At 38.7% G+C, this 21,430-nt stretch overlaps 1 protein-coding gene across 4 annotated transcripts in view; it reads left to right on the top strand.

Moving 5' to 3' along the window:
- Foxj3 (forkhead box J3) overlaps positions 1 to 21,430 on the top strand; it is an 89,459-nt gene that overhangs the window by 32,117 nt on the left and 35,912 nt on the right. For all 4 annotated transcript variants that reach the window (NM_172699.3, NM_001290696.1, XM_006503017.4 and 1 more), the window contains exons 3-4: positions 1,699 to 2,023; positions 13,973 to 14,047. In NM_172699.3, the coding sequence (NP_766287.1) occupies positions 1,699 to 2,023; positions 13,973 to 14,047 (400 nt within the window). The remainder of the gene's footprint in view (positions 1 to 1,698; positions 2,024 to 13,972; positions 14,048 to 21,430) is intronic.

Raw genomic sequence — 21,430 nt, forward strand, 5'->3', positions numbered from 1 at the left:
AAGTCAGATGATAAGGATAGGGCTCTAGGTCTCTGTCTCCTCCCTGCCTTTCACTTCCCCCTCACCTTCCTTCTCTTACCTAGCTCCCTCTTCTACCTCTCCTCCTTTCCTCTCCCTTTCCATATCTTCTCCCTCTACCTTTTGGAACTCAAAGGTGCACTAGTATCTTCCCAAAACACTCCTAGACTAACATTTACTGCATGTTTTCTCTGTGCATGCATGTATGCTTTATCAGATAGTAGTTTAAATGTAGCTACTTTCATTGTTTCTTTGTACACATGAGGAAGCTGGAGTTTCAGATAGCAAACTTTCACAGGTTCACAGCTGGAAACTGTTGGAATCACTACTTGAATTCTGATCTTCCTAATTCCCCAAGCCTGTGTTGGCTTTCAGACTCTTGGCTCTCTGGGGCTGATTTTTGCTATGCTTGGGATGAAAGGCCTGTATAGAATGTTCTCCTGCCCAGTCACCTTTTTTCTTTCTTTGTGTGGTGTTGGGGAGCAAATCTAGGACCTTCCATATACTAAGGAAGTGTTCCACCACTGAGCTGCACTTCTAGCCCTAAACATTTGACTGCAGTGCAATTTCTTAATTTGGTACCACTTAGAAGTCACTTTTATCTTACGGTTTGTCATTGGGTCACTAGTCATGCTTTCCTGATCCCAGGACAGAGTGTTTGTGTGCTCTGCTTGAACACCAGCAATTGCAGTGTGAAGTGCCAGCATCCTTTCTGTGTTCTCGTCTCCCATTTATTCAGCAGCTTATTTCTTTCTCTAAAGAGTGTGTTGACCTAGTGAAACTTCTTCTCATTCTTTGGGTGGTGATGGTCTGCACTTTTTAGCCTTAGAAAAATCCATCAGACGTTCCAACTTGCAGGATGTCTCGAAGCCTGAATTTGTGCTGCTTTTGACCATTTTCGGCTTAATATCTTACAGTTTATACTCCCATGTTTTCAATCTTTGTAAGCTGGTTTCTTGACTTTGTTTCTTACTAACTGCCTGTTACTGCCTGCCTGCCTGCCTGCCTGCCTGTCTTCCCTCCACAGTGTCCTTGACTGTACCTCTCCAGTGCTCCCCAGCTTGTTTTCTTGCTGATCTTGTCTCCCCGCTTTATGCTTCCTCCTGCCTTCCACATGCTCAACTTTACCTTCTTGCCACATTCCTGCATCTGTTTCTCAATTCTCTGACTTGTTGCCTTCACTTTAGTTTTGACACTCCTTTGTATAATTTCTAAAAATGTGGCGAAAAAATTGAGATAGAGATATACAGTTTAGGATTGTGGTGTTTTGGTGAGTAAGGATTGGGGCTGCTGCTAAAGTTTTCATACCAGGATCCTGTTGCCTCTTCCCCTCCCCTCCTCTCCCCTCCCCTCCCCTCCCCTCCCCTCCCCTCCCCTTTCTCCCCTCTCTCTTCCCCCTCCCCCCTCTCTCTTTTAAGAAAGAATGGCATTAACAGTTGGTGTATGTATTATTTTGCATTTTAAACCCTTCATGATATAGAAGGAAAAAGATAAGAAAAAGGAAATCTTGATCCCTTAAATATTTATATTCAGTTTGGCCATTAATTTAACTCAATCTTTTCAGATTTAACTAAGCTTTGCCTCATTTTGGAGCTCCTAGATTTGTGAATATTGGATTATTTTGACTAGAGCAGGAATTTTTTTTCCTTGATATTCACCAAGGAGTCTATTTACCTGCAGGATGACATCTGAACTGGAGAGCAGCCTAACATCTATGGACTGGTTACCCCAGCTCACCATGAGAGCAGCCATCCAGAAATCTGATGCTACACAAAATGCACATGGAACGGGAATTTCTAAGAAGAATGCACTCCTTGACCCAAATACAACACTGGACCAGGAAGAAGTCCAACAGCACAAAGATGGAAAACCTCCGTACAGCTATGCCAGCCTCATCACATTTGCAATTAATAGCTCACCTAAAAAGAAGATGACATTAAGTGAGATTTACCAATGGATTTGTGATAACTTTCCGTATTATAGAGAAGCTGGCAGTGGTTGGAAGGTAAGTATTTCATTTAAATTTTAGCTTGTGTAAAATAAGCAATGGTAATATTGTTAACTGTTGTTGAAAGTAAAGCTTTTTGAAAAGCTATAAAAGTAAAGACTAAATTATTTTTTAGGATGCCAGAAATGGGAAAAACTTTGAATTGTATTGATTAGTGATGTGAGCATGTACGCCACCAAGCACATATGGAGACCGAAGGACAACTTGAGAGTTGTTGTTCTCTTTCTATTACGTGGTTGTACAGATCAAGCGCAGTCACCAGGTTTTATCTTCCAGTACGCACTGAAGCTTCTTGCAGGCTCGACATTTATGGCTACCTTATTTTTGGAAGTAACATGTTAGAGCTTTATTATGTCATGGGACTGATGTAGCTGGATGGAGAGTGCTGTGAATGCAGCAGTCAGTAGAAAGGGTACTTAGTGTGCAAATGGGTTGGCCCTGAAGCTGTGGTAGAAAACAGGAACAAGACTTCAGGAATGTGTGGGTTTTTTATAAACGTTTGTTTTGACTTTGGGATTTGTAGGAGGTACAAAAGCAGCACAGAGGTGCTCCCCATACACTTGACTAGCTTCCTCTACTGTTAGCATCTGACAGACCATAGTATGATGATCAGAACTAAAAATTTATACAGGTAGAATGCTATTGACCAGACTAAGCTTTTTTTCAGATCTCATCATTTTTCCTTCAGTGTCCTTTATGTTTCAGGGTCCCACATTTCAATTCAGTTGTTATTTTCTCTCTGTTCCCCTCTAATCTGTGAGTGTCACTTACTCTTTTGTGACTTAGACATTCTTGAGAAGTGCTTGTCAAAAATTTGTTTTCCTCGGTTTGGTGGTGTTTTCTCATGTGAGAAATAGCACACTTGGGGCAAAATAACAAAAGGGAACATGCCCTCTGCTTATCAGAGGCACAAGATATCAGCACAGCCTCGTTAGTCAGTGTGATGTCTCTGGGTACTCCACTATAAGGCTACTGTTTATTGTCTTATAAATACACAGTTTTGGGGAGATATTTTGAAGGCATGTGAACAAACTTTGCCCAGGAATTTAGCATTCATTGCTATTTTCTAATAATGAATTTTCTTTTTCCTGTAAAATGAAGAACATTATTTTGTTCAGTGGGAATGATTCCAGCATGGGGGGGGGGGGGTAGGCATGTCTCTGTGAGTGTGAGGCCAGCATGGTCTGTCTACAAAGTGAGTTCCAGGACCGTCGGGGCCATGTAAAGAGATAAACAAAAAGCACCACTGACTTTTGGAGAGATGGCTCCGGTGTTAAAAGAGCACTTGTGGCTCTTGCCTAGGGCTGGAGTTTGCATTTCAGCAACCACCTGTAACTCCAGTTCTGAGAAATCGAACATCCATTTCTATTTTCCATGGACACCTGTACTTATGTGGATATACATACATGTAGGCATGTAATAATACACATTAAAGAGAAAGGCTTGTCTTATTTGGTCATTCATTTATGATAGTGCCTGTGGGTATTTTTCTTTGTGCTATTATTGTCATCCTTTTTTCATTTGTTTTTTGCTATGCTGAACTATTTTCAAGACACGGTCTCACAATGTAGTCTGGGCTGGCTTACAGCTTACTGTGATCACTGTAGTAATGGGTGGCTTTGGATTTGAGATTCTCTGTCTCTGCCTCCATATGCTGTGATTATAGGTGTGTGTTATTATGTTCAGGTCTCCCCCCAGAAAAAAAACCTTAATAACTTTTTACTTGTTTGTTACTGTTGATTGAGCATAAGGTCTCAAAACATTGTTAGAATGTTCTACTGAGCTGCACCCCCAACCCTCACTGTCCTCCAGGCCAGTGCAGCTTTAACCATGGCGAATGTTTATAGGATGAGCTCATTCTTCTCTTTCCAGAAGCATCTGTATCCTCCTTGCCAGCTCTGGAATCAACCACAGATTTAAAAAGCCTTTACATAGTTGTGTGGTAACTATATGTGTTATAACAAGTAATCCAGTTTGCTTTCTTTACTTCTGCCTGTGCTTATTATTATTTTTTTTTTATGTTTTACATAGGAATTACCCAATTGCGTGCTACGTGATATGGCAGGCTTGCTTGTGTTTGTGTGTACATTAAAAAAAAAAGGTTTATAGAGTTTTAGGTTTATATTAGATGATAGTTACTTCAGCTTCTAGTAAGTGTTCTTGCTTTACCACCTTTAATGTACTACCTTTATTCCCTACACACTGTTGCATAGCTTTAGAGATCTTCGCTTATACACCATGCACCCGTGATGTGCCTTGTGCTGTGGGAGGTAGTCGGATGTCTTGAGGGGAAGGATTGTGTCACACTATAGCCCTCTTCAGATGTCTCTTCATCTATAGCACGGTACCTTTCTGTTTCGGAGCTTCAGTTAGGGCGTTTGAATTACAGTGCAGTTCTTGCTCTCAGATTCCTCTTTACTTCCTTCCCCACTCCTTTCTATGGCTGGCTGTAAACGTGATTTCTTGCTGTTTTTCTTTTTTATCCGGTTGGTGTTACTTTATTACTTTAGCTCACGTCACCATTTCCCTATAAAGTGAATCTTTTTTTTTTTTTTTTTTTTTTTTGTTTGTTCATACTTTTTTTTTTCCTGGTTTTTTGAGACAGGGTTTCTCTGTGTAGCCCTGTCTGTCCTGGAACTCACTTTGTAGACCAGGCTGGCCTCGAACTCAGAAATCCGCCTGCCTCTGCCCCTCGAGTGCTGGGATTAAAGGTGTGGGCCACCACGCCTGGCTTGTTTCTTCATACTTTATAGATAGCAATATTATAGAACTTATTTTTGTTTTAATAGTCTGTGTCTTATTCCTTTTTTCTGTACATACTCAAGTAATAGCTGAATTTTCAATTTTCTATGTGCCAGAATTATTCTAAATGTTCTTATACCATTGTCTCTCTAAGTCACTCAATAGCCTGTTAAGCAGATATTTTTGCCTAGTTGTAAAGGTAAGAAAACAGGCTTAGAGAAATTAAGTGATTTTTTTTTTCCCCCCAGAATTTTTGAAGTAGAAAATGGTAGAATGAAGACTCCGTACACTTAGTAGTTTGAAAAATTCAGCACTTGTTCTTAACAAGTCATACTATATAGCCCATAATTTTGTGAAGACTACATGGATAGTTGAATTTTCTTAGTTGGCTTACTTGTTTGAAAAATGATTTTTAACAGCATGCTTTAAATCTACTTTAACAGTATTTCAGTGGGAGAAATAGATTTTGAAAAATTTCTAAAAATTGTTAATTTTACGTGTATTAGTGTTTTGCCTGTATGTATGTCTGTATACCACCTGCCTTCCTGTTGCTCATGGAAACCAGAAGAGGGGATCAGACCCCCTGGAACTAGAGTTACAGATTGTTATGGGCCACTGTATGGGTGTTGGAAACTGAAGCCGGGCTTACTGGGGAATCAGCCAATGCTCTTAACTTCTGAGCCATCTCTTCAGCATAGAAGTATATCTTAAGATAAACTCTGGGGATAGCTCAGTGGTAGGTGATTAAAATAAAATCTGGGGGATAGCTCAGTGGTAGGTGGTTAAAATAAAATCTGGGGGATAGCTCAGTGGTAGGTGGTTACCTAGGAAGCATAAAGCCCTGGGTGTGATCTCCATCCCTCCACTCCCAAAATCCCCAAAAGTTTTGTTGTTTTATTTTTCTGTTTGTTTGTTTCATTCATTCATTCATTCATTCATTCATTCTTGAGACAAGGTTTTTCTGTATAGCCCTGGCTGTCCGGAACTCGCTCTGTAGAACAGGTTGGCCTCAAACTCAGAGATCTGCCTGCCTCTGCCTTCTGAGTGCTAGGATTAAAGGCGTGTGACACCATTGCTCAGCCAAACATTTTTTTTTTAAACCTCAGAATCAAAACATTGCTAAAAAGTGGCAGTACTTTATTTTTGGTTTTACTGACAGGCACTCTAATGCTTTTATCAAGGTTTGGATTAGGGAGATATAAGTCTGTTTGGCAGCAGAAAAGCATGATGTCTGTAGAGAAAAGAAAAAAAAAGACCAGAATTGGAGTAAGAAAGCCTATCAGAGACTTGTAGAATGGCTGAATTCCTGAAGGTACCAGACAAGTAATGAGCAAAGCCAGAGGTACCAATCCAACGGCTGTATCTCTAATGTGTTCTGCTTAGGTTTTTCCTATGAGGTCACAGAGTGGGCGTTTCGATTTCTCCTCCTTAAGAGAATGAGAGAGGGGTTTTTGTGTAGAATTTCCTAAGTTTCAGATGTTCTAAGTCTAGGGTTCTTTTATCCTGCAGTATAGTAAATGTGTCTGTTTTGATTTTGTTTGGTCTGTGGGCTACCAATCCTTTCAGTTTAATTTCATGGTCCTTTCATTAATTTGAAAAGGGCTTACTTTCTCCTGTGTACTGAGCTTGAGCTTAGAACCACTAAGAAACATACCTTAGAGAGTTCATCCTCTATTAGATTAATATACACATGATAAGCAATTGTGAAGTTGTATACAAAGTTCTTCAGAGGATTGTGGAATACTATGTTATTGTTGACACCGTTGATGACATAATCATATCCATTTTGTGTGTAGCCTGGTAAAAACTGTTAACTCTAAAGGGTGTAGCTACTGACAAACAATGGAGAGTATAAAATTCTGAAGTGACTGAGTAAAAGGAAGAGGACTTATTAGGAAGCTATTAAAGAAGAGAAATAGCAATTTATTTTGAGGTTTTAGATGGATATTTTAATTGTTTTCTTAAACACTTGATTATAGGAGCTCCTGGTAGAAAGTTGGGATGAACCAGATTATAATGATCTTAAAGTCTATGAAAGCCCAGCTAAAGAACTTGCTTCAATTTCTAGGAACAGTATATATAAATTTTGATTATGTTCCTCATCAACCTAGTCCTCAGTGTCTTATATATTGTAAATCTGTTGTTATGTCTTGGTGATTATTATCTCAAATCATGGCTTGGAATTCCTTTAGAAATAGTGATTAAATACTCACCTGAAAGATACGTGGCTAATATATTAAGACATAGTGGGTGGATTGGGAGTGGAAGCGAGTGGGAAAGAATTTTGTTCCTAAAACTAAAGATTCCCAGAAAGGTTCTGATACCATTTGCCTCCAGCAGAACTTCAGTATCTTTAGACCTAGAAACATTTATACCTGAACATTTCTATGGGGACCAAAGCTGGGTGTGGTAGAACATGCCTTTGATTCCAGCACTGGGAGGTTGGAGGCAGGTAGATTTCTGTGACTTTGAGGTCAGTGTGGTCTTGGTCTATGTAGTGAATTTGAATTCCAGAACAGCTAGAGCTGTGCAGTAAGACTGAAACAAAACAACAAGAGCAGAGAGAGACAGAGACAGAGACACCAGGGCTGGAGAGATGCTCAGTGGTTAAGAGCACTGGCTGTTCTTCCAGAAACCCTGAGTTCAGTTCCCAGCAATCATATGGTCACAACCATCTGTAATGGGATCTGATGCCCTCTTCTGGTGCATCTGAAGACAGCCACAGTGTACTCACATACATACATACATACATACATACATCTTTTTTTTTTAATTTCAATTGAAGATTATATTATACCCAATGTTCCCAAAATTTGACCAGAAAAATTGTAGAAATTATCAATAATTTCAGCAAAGTGTTATGATACATAATTGACTTATAAAATTTACCAATCTTCTTTTCTTTTTCTTTTTCTTTTTCTTTTTCTTTCTTTCTTTTTTTTGGGGGGGAGGGGGTTGAGACAGGATTTCTCTGTATAGCCCTGGCTGTCCTGGATTCACTTTGTAGACCAGGCTGGCCTCGAACTCAGAAATCCTCCTGCCTCTGCCTCCTGAGTGCTGGGATTGAAGGTGTGTGCCACACGCCTGGCTAAAATTTATCAGTCTTAATACATATGTGTAACAAGCATTCTGAGAAAGAAATCATGGACACACTCCTCTTCCCAGTTTCTCAAATAAAATAAAATATTTAGAATATACATAACAAAAGAGGTAAAAAAAACCTCTACAATAAAAACTTGAAATGTGTGAAGAAAGAGATTAAGAAACAGAATAGAATTTGAAGACTCCCCAAGCGTACAGCTTGGTAGAATTAACATTGTGAAAAAAGACCTTCCTCAAGCTGTGGTGGTCCCCTGACCATAAAATTATTTTCATGCCGGGCGTGGTGGCACACCCCTTTAATCCCAGCAGTTGGGAGGCAGAGGCAGGTGGATTTCTGAGTTCAAGGCCAGCCTGGTCTACAGAGTGAGTTCTAGGACAGCCAGAGCTATACAGAGAAACCCAGTCTCAGGGGGATGAAAAAAAAAAAAAAGAATGCAATGTGGAATAGGAAACCTGTTAAACATATATATAATTATGGTGAGAAATCTATAATGAAGTTAGGGAAAGTCAGCCAGAGCTTGCTTCTTAGGAAAAGCTTATTCTGGAGGAGGGGAGAGGCTCAGTGGTGAAGAATATGTAATTTTCTCGAGGGCGTTGAATTCAGATCCCAGTACCCATGTTGGGCAACTCCGAACGTCCTGTATGTAGTTCCAGTTGACAATTTGAAATAAGTTAGGCACTCGAGAAGGGTCTGTAGGGAGATCTAGATAAAGTATCACAGATAGTCACTGAAGCCATAGTGGTAGATAAGAGTGACTGGACGACAGGTACAGAAATGAAGAAAGGATGGAGCAGAAACACGAGAACTTCCAAAACTTAAGCTTTCTGAATGGGAGGAAGATCAGATAGAAGCTCAGTTTTTCCTAGAGGGGTGGAGTCTCTTCTGGACTATTCTTTCTTCCTCCTCTTCTCCCTTTTCTCCTTCTTCCTCCTCTTCATTTTTTTTCCTTTAACCTTATTTATTTGTAGCCAAGGCTGGCTTCAAAATCATGTTTTTCCTGGCTCTGTTGGGACCCTTGTGCCTGAGCTTGACCATCTGGAGGTTTTACATTTCAATATTAAGATGGGTGGATGAAATCCAGTTTGTCTCATAGGTCTTTGGTTTCACCTGTGTTCTGAGCTTTGGATTCAACATTTGATTTCATATCACCTACATTTTACAATTGCGTTTCTTTTCTTCCCTTTTGGAAATTATTGTAAGGTTTTACTATATTCATCTGTTAGAGTTCATTCAAGCTGCTTTTGTAAACACAACAAATAAACCCCACAGTGGACAAGGTGGTTTACATATAACAAACATTTCTCAAAAGTCTTGAAGGTGGGAGGTCCAGGTTCCAGCAGTTCACAGGTGTGACTGGAAGCTTCTTACTGTCTTGGTTGAGGGCCCCTTCCTGGGCTCATGGAGGCTGTCTTGTGAAGCAAATGAGCTCCCTGGGGCCTCTTTTAGGCACTGTTCCGTTTATGATCTATTCTTTCAGTAGCCTTACCTCCAAACAGTACCTCATTGAAATTAGATTTCAACACAGGAGGACGTAAAATTGGATTGTCTTTAATTACAACCTACCACTATATAGTATTAGGCTATGTTATGTATCATGTAAAAACTTAAGAAATTGAATTCTTCTAGTACCTTTATACATTTTACTTTAACATATAAAATTTTATATATGTGTTTGTGTGCACAATGGTGAGAAGATAACTTTGTGAAGTTGCTTCTCTATGGGCTCCAGTGGTCAGATGTAGGCTGTCAGGCTTGGTGCTGAGCTATCTCACTTGACCTTTTTTTTTTTAATTAAAAAAAAATGTATTATTTGTAAGAAAAGGATATAGAGAATGTAGGCATGGGTGTGGAGGCTAGATGATAAGTTTCAGGAGTCAGTACCCTGTGTTTTGTGAACTCGGCCATCGTCTTGTACTATATAGTACAGTACAGTGCAGTACAGTGTTCTGTCATATGCTGCAGGTGCCTTTCCCTGCTGAGCCATCTTGCTGCTCTACATTACTTTTATCTGTATACTCAGTTTTAAAATCAACTACTATGCTTTCTTTAGACACAAGAACTTTAAAAATCTTTTAAAATGTACTTTTCACTTTTTAAAACCATTTCTGATACTTTTTATTTTGTAGATCTTTTTTTCTCTCAAAGTTGCCTTTAGGATGTCTTTCCTTTGTTTGGTTTGGTTTGGTTTGGTTTGGTTGGTTTGGTTTGGTTTTTCGAGACAGGGTTTCTCTGTGTAGTCCTGGCTGACCTGGAACTCACTTTGTAGACCAGGCTGGCCTCGAACTCAGAAATCCACCTGCCTCTGCCTCCCAAGTGCTGGGATCAAAGGCGTGCGCCACTACGCCCGGCTTCCCTTTGGTTTTTTAGCATTTTAACTATAATAGTACATTTTAACATAGTTCATTTTAACATAGTAGTACTGCACGTCACCCCCTGATTTTTTGCAATAGCCTATAACCTCAGTGGGCATTGTATTCCTGATTCTTCTGTCTAAATGCTAAGATTATAAGTCTATTCCACAGGCCACATTTTGGGGAGAGGGTGCGTAGGGCATCATGCTCTTGTACATGTGCATGTTGAGAACTATCCTAGGAGCCGGGCATGGTGGCGCACGCCTTTAATCCCAGCACTTGGGAGGCAGAGGCAGAGGCAGGTGGATTTCTGAGTTCGAGGCCAGCCTGGTCTACAGAGTGAGTTCCAGGACAGCCAGAGCTACACAGAGAAACCCTGTCTCGAAAAACCAAAAAAAAAAAGAAAAAAAGAAAAAAGAAAAAAGAGAACTATCCTAGGGTCATTGAATGCATGGCACAGAAGCACCTGTACCACTGAGCTTTAGCCCTTGAATATAGTTTTTGTTGCTGTTGCTTGTTTGCTTTTAATTTTTTCTTGATGTTCTTTGACATTTTTGTGTTGTGCAGGTTGATGCCTTGTGTTGTTTTGTAAGATTTTCTATTTGTTTTAAGTTTTCCTTTTGTCTATTTTTTCTCTGTCCAGGAATCTTCTAATTCTTTCTGTCTGTCTTAAGTCTACAGGTACATGCTAGTTCTGTGTGGAGAACAGTTGCTGTTCTGTCTCCAAGTTTCTGAAGCTCTTTTTCTAGTGTTTTATTTATAAGCTCATCTGAGGGATTCTTTTATCTTCTGGGGGAGGGGGCATTGTTAGGGTTGAAACACAACCATGCCTGTGTGTTCTAATTCAAGCCAGAGTTGCCTTGTAACTGGTTGCTTTTGGATGGGAGTGGAGACTCAGCTCCTTTCTGAGATGGTGGTAGACCTATCTATATGATATCAGTGTCAGTTCTTAGCGTTCAGGGCAGCAGCTTATACTTCTCCCAGATTTTACAAAGAAAAGGATTTTGCATTTACTTTTTCCTATAGTAGTAGATTGTTGCCTTTGTCCTGCCAAGTGTTTATTTCCATTCTTCCTCCAAAAGTAATGAAGCCTTGCCAGAGTGCTATGGAGGAGAGATTTTGCTGCCCTCACCTGATACTTAAATATTTGTGCTTTTTAAAAATCTACGGGGAGTTAGTAGGTGGTCTACTCCTTACTATCCCCCTTCTTGCTGGGCTGTTGTCTAGTTGGGTTTAGTTCTTGTGCATGCTGTCACAATCTCTGTGAGTTCATGTATGCTGCATGCATCTACTTGTCTCTAGAAAGCATTTCCTTAAGTCATTTACTGCCTCTCTGACTCTTAGAATCTTTTTGCTCCTCTTCTGCATAGATCCCTGAGTCTTGAGGGCTGGAATGGTATTGATACCCCTTTAGGGCTAAGAACTCTTTATTTTAATGAGTAGTCATTAAAATAGAGTAGATATTATGCCAAAAAATATGATCACCAAAGATTCCATTTAAGTAGTGGCTACATGCGGTTGGAACCCCTCTCTACTAAATATGTGGCCACTTGAGGATAAACAGATAGATTACTTATGAGTGGATTTTGGAGTCTTTAATTGGGAAGCAGGTTTTTGGGATATTTTCTGTTAACAGTCGTTGTCCAGTCCTATTTATTCATGAACACTTCAGGTCCCAAAAGGCACTTTTCTGTCACCTAAATTAGTTTAGTAGTTCTTTTTTGCTGTGTCGAGAAATTAAGATCTTCTTCTCAGCAGTTTTATCTCTCTACTCTTTAGTCTTTGACAGTTTAATGTATCCTAATGTTGTCTATCCCAGATTCCTCCCCCTGCCAGACCCTCTTCCACCTTGATGTCTTCGTCCTCTTGTTTTAATAACCCAGTATCTTTTCATGTAGTTCTTTTGTTGTTGTTAAAAATAGAACCTTGTTTCTATATGCCTTTGTAATACAGTATTGGAGTTTGTTTTTGTTTCAGAAAAAAATGATTTTTTTTTCATTTTTTTCAGTGTGTATTACAGGATTTCATTATGACACTTCTATCCATGAATATATTGTACCTTCATCTGTTACTCTTTCTGTTTCTTACCCTCTTTTCAAAAATAACTCTGAAGGGCTTTGTGGGTCTGTGAGATGGCTCAGTGGATACAGACACTTAACCTGACTTCCATATCTGACAGTAAGAGAGAGCTGACTACCACAAGTTATCTCTGACCTCCGCACATGCATAATCATGCACACATAAATAAATATTTAAACTGTTCTCTTTTATACATCTCTTTAAAAATTAGCTATTCAGTGAAAATTTAACTTTTAAAGGTGAAAGGGCCTCTGTTCATATGGATATAGGTAAACTGGTGTGTGTATATCTTTTCCAGAAAACATTATTCCAAGATGGCTCTAGCTGTTGAATGCCCCAGTATTATTTAAATGATATCTGTATTTGACTAATTCATTTAAAGTTCTGAAACATGTATCTTCCATAGGATAGATTTTCTCCTCCTACAACCTGAGTTTACCAACAGTACAGTACAGTACAGTACAGTAGCATTTTTAAACTTTGTTTTGGTTCAGTTCTGGGGAGTAAGTCTGACTTGCGCATCCAAAGCAAATGTTCTCCCTCATGTTGTGCAATATATTCCTGGCATTTAACACTTTAAGAAACTCACTTAACAGCGGTACAACTTGCTGGCCATGCCTTTAATCCCAGCACTTGGGAGGCAGAGGCAGGTGGATTTCTGAGTTTGATGACAGCCTGGTCAAGGACAGCTGGGGCTATATAGAGAAACCCTGTCTCGAAAAACAAAACAAAAACAAAAACAAACAAACAAAGAATGGTAACACTTGTACCTTAAGCCATTTGGACTGTGCAGGAAAGTAAAAAGAAGAGCATAGTTATTACCTGAAAGCCTATGCAGGGTAACTTCTGACATTTGGCATTCTGTTTTATTTTCAAGAGTAAATAAACATGTAAATAACCACAGTTAAGGGGTTGAAATTATGACCCAGAGGTTAAGAACACTTGGTATTCTTCAAGAGGACCTGGGTTCAGTTCCCAGGACCTACATGGTGACTCAGAACTGTCTATAACTCCAGTTTCAGGATACCCTCTTCTGGCTTCTGTATGCACCTGGTATGCGTGCATGCGTGTGGTGTACAGACATATGTGCAGATAAAATACTCGCTCATAGAAAATCTTACACACAACAATGTACAATTTTGTGTTTGATACTTACTGTTTCGCATTGCATCATAGTCATATTTTTGCATAATTAAAGTTCTTAATTAAATGCCAAATATATATCATTATTGAATCTGCTGGGAGTTGAGTATTCTAATAACTTGTTTTCAGGTTGTTACTATATGCTATGCCTAATAGAAAACCAGAAAGGTTTAACCTTGAAGTTCATTTATATGTTTACTTTAAATATATGTGTATGTATAGGTATGTGTATGTAGGAATAGGTTCTCTTAGAGACTAGAACAGGGTGTAGGATCCCCTGAAGGTGGACTTACAGTTGGTTGTGAGCTGCCTGATGTCGGTCTGAGATATAAACTCTGCTCTTCTGCAGGTGCAGCAAGCACACTTAACCATCTTTCCAGGCCCCGGAGCTTATTTTGCAAGTTGGCTCTATTTGTAACTGTATACTAATTCATAGAAATATGTAGGTTTCATGTTTTGTTTTTAAAGATGGAGTCGGTTTTTTCATAGTCCACTGATCCAACAATGGTTTTTTTTCTTTAATTTCAGAATTCTATACGACATAATCTGTCACTGAACAAATGTTTCCTTAAAGTGCCTCGGTCCAAGGATGATCCCGGAAAGGTAGGACATTTTCTTAAATTGTAGTGCTCTGTCTCTTGGCACATATGAGTCAAGCCCGTCTCTAGTTCTTTGGTAAGGAGGTAATGTGAAGCAGCGAGTACTCTTGCCTACACTTAGGTGATATGTGGTAAGGACGGACCAGCTGTTGATTGGTTGGTTGACCTTTTTTTTAGACAGGGTTTCACTGTATCCCTGGCTGTCCTGGAATTCATAGAGATCTACCTGCCTTTGCCTCCTGGCCGATACAATTAAACACTTTGCCATCACCCCCAGCTTAAAAGATTCTTTAAAGTGATAAAGAAGTCAGCTAGAGCTTGTCATTGTTAGCTGCCTTGTTTTACCTAGGTTTTGCTTGGTTTTCTTAGTGTTGTGTGTGGAATCTAATCTGATGTTGAGTTGCTTGTCAGGAAATATGGTGGGCTGTTACTATCTGGGGTGGAACCATGTACTTGACAAGGAGAAAAGTGCTCTAATGAAGTAAACACTCATCTCTACTCCATCCTCAGAGTTGTTTATTATCTCCTGATAGCATTACAGTTTCAGTGCTATATCCAGAGAATCTCTGTTTTGTTTAGGAAGCTCCACAATGTAGCTACAGCTTGTACATACAGTCAGTTCTTCCCTAAAGCGTAGATTGCTAGATTGGATCATATAGGTGGTTGTCAACATCAGTTGCTAGAATTGGTCTGAGATGCTTGTGCCTGTTAGTAAGACCTCATTCTTATTTGAGTGGTTAGGTGATTGCTTTTTAGAAAATATGCTTTTCATTTTTACTCTTGTCATTTCAGTTTAAGTTTAGCTCATTCATAGCTTACTGAGAAGATATCACCGTTAGGTTTCATAAGCATGTCTTTCACAGGGTCCCTTTCTTTCTGTGTCCTCCTGTTGGCTTGTTAATACTTGTCCCTGGACATTGAGCTTTGGTGCTCCATTGAAGTTTGTTTTCTCTCACTGTAGTCACTGTCATGCTATAGCAGCCCCTGCCTGGTCTCTGCTTTAGGGCTTGCTGCTGCTTCTGTGTACAGGATCTTTCACAAAGCAGCCAGCAGTCTTTCAGATATGCTGACCCCAGTCATCACTCTTCAGTAGTTACTACAGAATCTAAACTTTTGAGGGTGAGGATCATGTGTGTCTCGTTCACTGTGAACCCCAGTTACTTATACAGAAGTCACTGGCAGTGAGGAGGCACCCTTGTTGATGAGCATACTATATCTTCTTCAAGACCACTAAGGCATAGAGGGCTATGCATTTCTTCTTGAAACCCAGACGTGATGGTGTTCCATTGGAGGGTTTGTTCTCCTGGAGGCTTTTGTTAAGATTGAATGTATTATTCTAATAGTCCATTTACTCTTAACACGGTGAATAGGAATTTATAAGGAAAGTATTTTCCTTTGAAGTAGGTTTGTCTTAAAAAGAACTAGTTATTTTTTCAATGTCCTTTACAATTTTTTTTTTTAAAAGATAGGTTTTTTTTTTTCTATAGCCCTGGCTGGCCTAGAACCTGCTATGTGGATCAGTTTGGCCTCAAATTTACAAAGATCTGCCTAGATCAGCCTCCCTTCCCCAGTGCTGGGTGCTGGGGTTTAAAATCATGTATGACTACACCCAGCAATTTTTGTAGTATGACTCAGGTTGAAAACTATTTTTTTTAAAGATTTATTTATTTAATGTATATGAGCACACTGTCACTGTATTCAGACACACCAGAAGAAGGCATCAGATCCCATTATAGATAGTTGTGAACTATCATGTGCTTGCTGGGAATTGAACTCAGGACCTCTGGAAGAACAGTTAGTGTTCTAAACTGCTGAGCCATCTTTCTAGCCCTGAAAACTGTTTTTTAAAAGATGCGAAATCATTTAAATCTTTGAAGGCACTAGTTTGATTTTTATAAATATTTTATTCTGATTTAACTTAATTTGCTTGTTTTTGTGTTTTGATACAGGTATATCTGTTGGCCTGGTCTTAGCTATGGAGACCAGGAGAGCCTTGAACTTACAGCAGGCCTCTACCTCCCTAGTGCTGAAATTGCAAGCATGTGCTGCCATGCTTAGTTTTACTTTTAGAGGAAGTAGACACTTACTAAAATTAATACCTGTTTCTAACTATTTAAATAGTAACCAGTTCAAAGGCAATTAAACACTTGGCTGTCAGTTTTGTACAGAAGATAAAACACTTTCCTTCTTTAAATTAGTGGTGTCCTGGAGTAAGGTTGATGTTGAAAAGACAAATTTAATTTTGCAATTATCCTTTGGACTTAAATTTATCTCAATATGTAGTTAAAGTACAGAGGGACTGGAAAAATGCCCCTCTTGTTAAAGTACTACTCTTGCAGGGGACCTGAGTTTGGTTCCTAGTACCTGCATTAGGCAGCTCACACTCACTCTTAGGAGGTCCAGTGCCCTCTTCTGGCCTCCATGAGCACTTACACATGTGCACAAACCCATATACGTGCACATACACACATACAAAGTTAAAAAGAATCTGTCTAAAAGTGAATACTGAGAAGTATGAGCTTTCAGCTTTTACCGTTTGTCTCTAGTTTTAATGTTTTGTATTCAACAAACCTAATCATTCTCACTAATTTATTTAATTTTACAAACTAGGTTTATAATAATATAATTGCTTCCAATTGGGATCTCAAAGCTAGGGGTGAATAGTAGCATTGTTCTTATTGATTATAGTTAGACGTTGATGTTAATAAACTTGATCTTATAAATAATACATTATGTGAATAGAGTTACTTTTATTTGCTATATAAAGTTTATTTATTTATTTTTGTGTGTTTATTTGCATATAAATCTGTTTACTATGTGTGTGCCTGGTGCTCCAGAGACCAGAAGAGGTTTGTTGGATCCCATGGGATTGGAGTTATAGATGGTTGTGAGCTTCCATGTTGGTGTGGGAATTGAATCTGGGTCCTCTTTAAGAGCAGCCAGTGCTCTTAACATTTGAACCATCTTTTCCATCTCTTTATGATATTCGAGTAAGAATTTGGTTGGAAGCGGGAAAAAACCTACCATTTTGTTTTGGAAATCTTAGTGTCACCCCACTTTATACAAGAGCTAATTAGGTCCGAGATACTTGTTCATGATCACTTTGGAGTTAGAGACAACTATTCTGATCATATTTTCTTAACAGTTGCAGGAGACTAGAATAAACTAGAGAGGAATACTTCATGAAAAGCTGCAACCAGCTCTTCAGTTTATCATTAGGAACATCTCTTTCCAGCCCCCAGTTCCACCTGTTTCTTTGACTTGGATTTTTAAGGTCTTTTAATGGCAGAGGCTATGCTATTTCAGCGGCATCAGAACTTTCCATCTATGTTGCTCCCCCTCCTTCCAAGTAGTCTATAACCAGCACGGAGCCTTAGAGTGAGTGCCGAACAAGTAAGGTTCACTTGGTTTCCTGGTTTGTAGTGGAGTGCTTTTTTCATTATACCTGTCTTCCTTGAGAGGAGGCCAACATGTTGGTTAAACTTGGGTTTAATTGGTTTTGTTTTATATTACAGTATTTAATATGTAATTAATATAATTATAAAATAACATTATTTAATAATGGCACTAAAGAAGCTTTCCTAAACCACCGTTAGTTACCACAGTGTAGAAAACCATTGAGTTAAGGTGGGGAGGGAGTAGACTTAGTGGGTTTCAAATCATAATAGTTAAGAGCTCTGATTGCCATCTGGGCATAGGACATAAGTTTAGTTGAATAAGCAGTCTGAACAGACAAAGTTCAGGTGAGTCGGTGATTAAAGGAATTAATCACAAGGTCCAAAAGTAAAGAAATGGATTGGTGCTGGTGAGTAAATGTCAAGGCAAAGGTCAGTTATGAATGTCACATGAGTAATTAGACACACTGAGATGTGAGAGCCAAGGGTAGCTGCGTATGGTGGCATGCCCACCTATGCTTCCAGCACTCAGGAGGTTGAGGTCAGCCTGAGCTGTAAAGTGAGATGCTTTGTTTAAACAACAACAGAAGGTTGGAGAGATTGCTCAGCCATGCCTCTTTTTTTGCAGGGAAACTGAGTTCAGTTTCTAGCACTCAGTCTGGTGGCTCACAACTGTCTATTAAATAATTCCAACTTTCTTCTGGCCTCCATGGGCAACGTCTGGCATGTATGCACACATATACAAAAATAAACTCTTTGAAAATCAGAAGCCAGCGTTGATAATAGGTATTCCAATGACTCTGTCTGTCCCAGCATTCATCATGCTGTGAGCTGTTCTCTCACCTGCCTTTCCTCTCTTTCCACTTTGTGTTCCCTTTACTAGATCTAACCGTTTTATACAATATTTACCCTGAAAGTGAATTTTTACACCTATAAATGGTATCACTGGGAATGAGAAAGGAAAGATTAACATGTGATATAAAACTGTGGGAGTCAGGGATGGAAAGGATCTGGTATCATTTCTGAAGTTCTTGAAATAGGAGAGCATTGAGAGCTAGGGAATAGCAGCAACAGTGAGCATATGCTTAGCAGTGGGTTATTTAAAACATAGGATTTATAGATTTAGCCATTTAGATTTGCTAGTTACTTAGGATCAAAATTGTTCTTCCTGGAATAAAAGTTACTACTATTTCTACCTCATCAGTTAATAACATGTTTATTGATAGCATTTTCAACCTGAAGCTTATTAAAGAAAGGTCACATTACTGTGTGATAAAGCAGGGTATTTTGGATTGGTGTTCAAAGATGTACTTTATATAAAGTAATACATATTTTATGATGAAAGTAAAATCATTTAAATTACTTGTTTCTCATTGAGATATTTTTTGAGATAAATGCTAACTGTTGCTCAGGCTAGCCCAGAACTCAAATCAGTCATCCTGCCTCAAATTTTCCCAGGTGCTAGGATTAATCTTACAAATCTTTATTTATAAATCCTCATTTTCCTGGTGTTTATGGATTAACTATATGGTCTTTTCTGTTAAACACTGTGGAATTTTTGTGTGTTGTAGGGTTTTTTCCCTCTCCTTGGAATTAACTTTCATTTTAGTACATCTTGAAGTTTGTAGTAGATTGCATTTTGGAAAAATGCAGTGGGTGAAAGCTGTGAAATTTCAGTTTGCTTTTGGGATTATAGAGATTGAACCATGGAGTTCCTTTCTCAGTCAGGTTGGGGGAGCTGCAGGATGTGCCAATGTATTTACTGTATAAGTGTCGTTGATATGACTTGATGTTTACTTAATAGAATCCTGAGCTGTTTTACATGTCCTGTCTTGATTCCAGATGAAATCTGGTCAAACCTGACTTTAGATGGTGATCTTTGAGCTCTTCATAGGTTTTTTTCATGGTAGGGAACTTTGTAGTAATGGAGTTGTCAGGCATATGGCTGTGTGTGCTTTCTCACTACAGAGCTGGCTGCTCTTCACCATTAATTGTTTATTATCAGGCCATGTTCTATTTTATGAATATAAAAATGGTTTATCAAAAGATGGCCTAGTCGGCCATCACTGGAAAGAGAGGCCCATTGGACACGCAAACTTTATATGCCCCAGTACAGGGGAATGCCAGGGCCAAAAAATGGGAATGGGTGGGTAGGGAAGTGGGGGGGAGGGTATGGGGGACTTTTGGGATAGCATTCTAAATGTAATTGAGGAAAATACGTAATAATAAAAAAATATTTAAAAAAATTTTATAAAAAAATGGTTAACTCATTTATTCATTGGTACACAATTTGGAGGTCTTTTCAGTTTGGGACTGTCATTGAAAAACTACCAGGAAACTTACAATTTTTTCTTTGAGTCCTCTTGACTACTGAGAGGAAGGCTTGCTGGGTCTCAGGGTAAGTGGGAGATGATACTCCTCTTATTCCTTGTGGCTGTGATACTTTGCATTTTCACAGCAATGCCAGAGACTTCCCACTGCTAATTCATTATTAGTGATGCTTTTAACTTTGGCTGAGAAACAGTATCTTACCATAGTTTTGATTTGCCCACAATCCTAAACACCCCTGATTTTTAAAATCTTTTAAAAATCTTTTAGTGGTCATTTTCATATCTTTTTTGAAGATCTTTTAAGTTAAAAAACGTTGTCATTACTGAGACTCTGTGTGTGTGCTGCATTGACGTCTTTTGGTAGATTTATGTTGTGAAAATATTGTCTCAGACTGAGGTTTGCCCTTTTATTTTTATAATTATGCTGTAAAAAGGATAGTCATGGTAGATAATTAATGAAATGGAATTTATTCCTAAGTTACTATTTAGTGACATTTTTTTGTGTGTGCTGCCCAGGCAGTCAACTAGTACATACATATAGAAGTTTTTCTGTTTCTGTAAGATTGATGGTTTACATATATGCTCATGATTCATTTCAAGTTAATATTTATTTTGTGTGTGGTCCTTTAAATTGTCTTTAATTGTTCTTTGACCTTTATGAAATGTTCCTATTTTTTAAAATTGATTTGTGTGTGTGTGTGTGTGAGGGGGGAGAGAGAGAGAGAGAGAGAGAGAGAGAGAGAGAGAGAGAGAGAGAGATTGATTGATTGCAGATTGGAGAGCTCACTATCACTTGTAAGTCTAGTCCTAGGGTATCTGACATGCTCTTCTGGTCTCTGAGCCTGCATGGATATGGTACACATGAACTAAGATAAAACTCTTAGGAAAAACTCTACTGGCTAGCATAGTCTAAAGGAAAGTTAGGGCTCAACTAGAAATAAGGAGGCAGGAATTCCTTCCAGGCAATATCACTTTGTTTTCTGACAGTGAGTTGGCTATGTCATACATAACTAGTATTAGATAAGATGTTTCTGGTTCCTTTTCCCCTGTCTATTGCTGTGAAGACCGTGACCAAGGCAATTCTTACAAAAGAAAGCATTTAATTACATGACAATGGAGCAGTTGCTGAGAGTTTTACATATTGATCTGCTCTGAAACCTCAAAGCCCTTATTCAGCAAGTCCACACCTCCACCAAGAAGGCTACACCTCATTGGAAACAGCCCCTACCCCCTTGCAAATATACATTTTTGTTTAGATATGACTTGCATACCATTCGCTTTTGTTTTGGATCATATAACCTAGTAACTTTTGTAAAGCCGAACTCTAGGACATTTCCATTTCCTCACCTTGAAAAGGACAACAGTTTCCGTTAAATTTTTTTTTCTCCTTCCCATTTCTCCCATTTTAAGCTCCTGGTAACCATTTATTTTCTGTACTTAAGAATTTTCTTAATCTGAATAGGCCATCTACAAATTTTCAGGGTTTTCTACTGTGCTTTATTTGTAAAATTTTTATAAAACAACATTTAAAATTTTATAACTATAAATAAAAATTTATGGTAAACTCTAATACTAGTTTTCTGGATACATTTGGAAGTAGAGTTGTGATTGACTCATAGTCTGACTATATTGGGGATTTAAATAAAGAAAAGTATTAAAATA

Source organism: Mus musculus, chromosome 4 (assembly GCF_000001635.26).
Source record: "Mus musculus strain C57BL/6J chromosome 4, GRCm38.p6 C57BL/6J".
NCBI classification, from domain to species: Eukaryota; Metazoa; Chordata; class Mammalia; order Rodentia; family Muridae; genus Mus; species Mus musculus.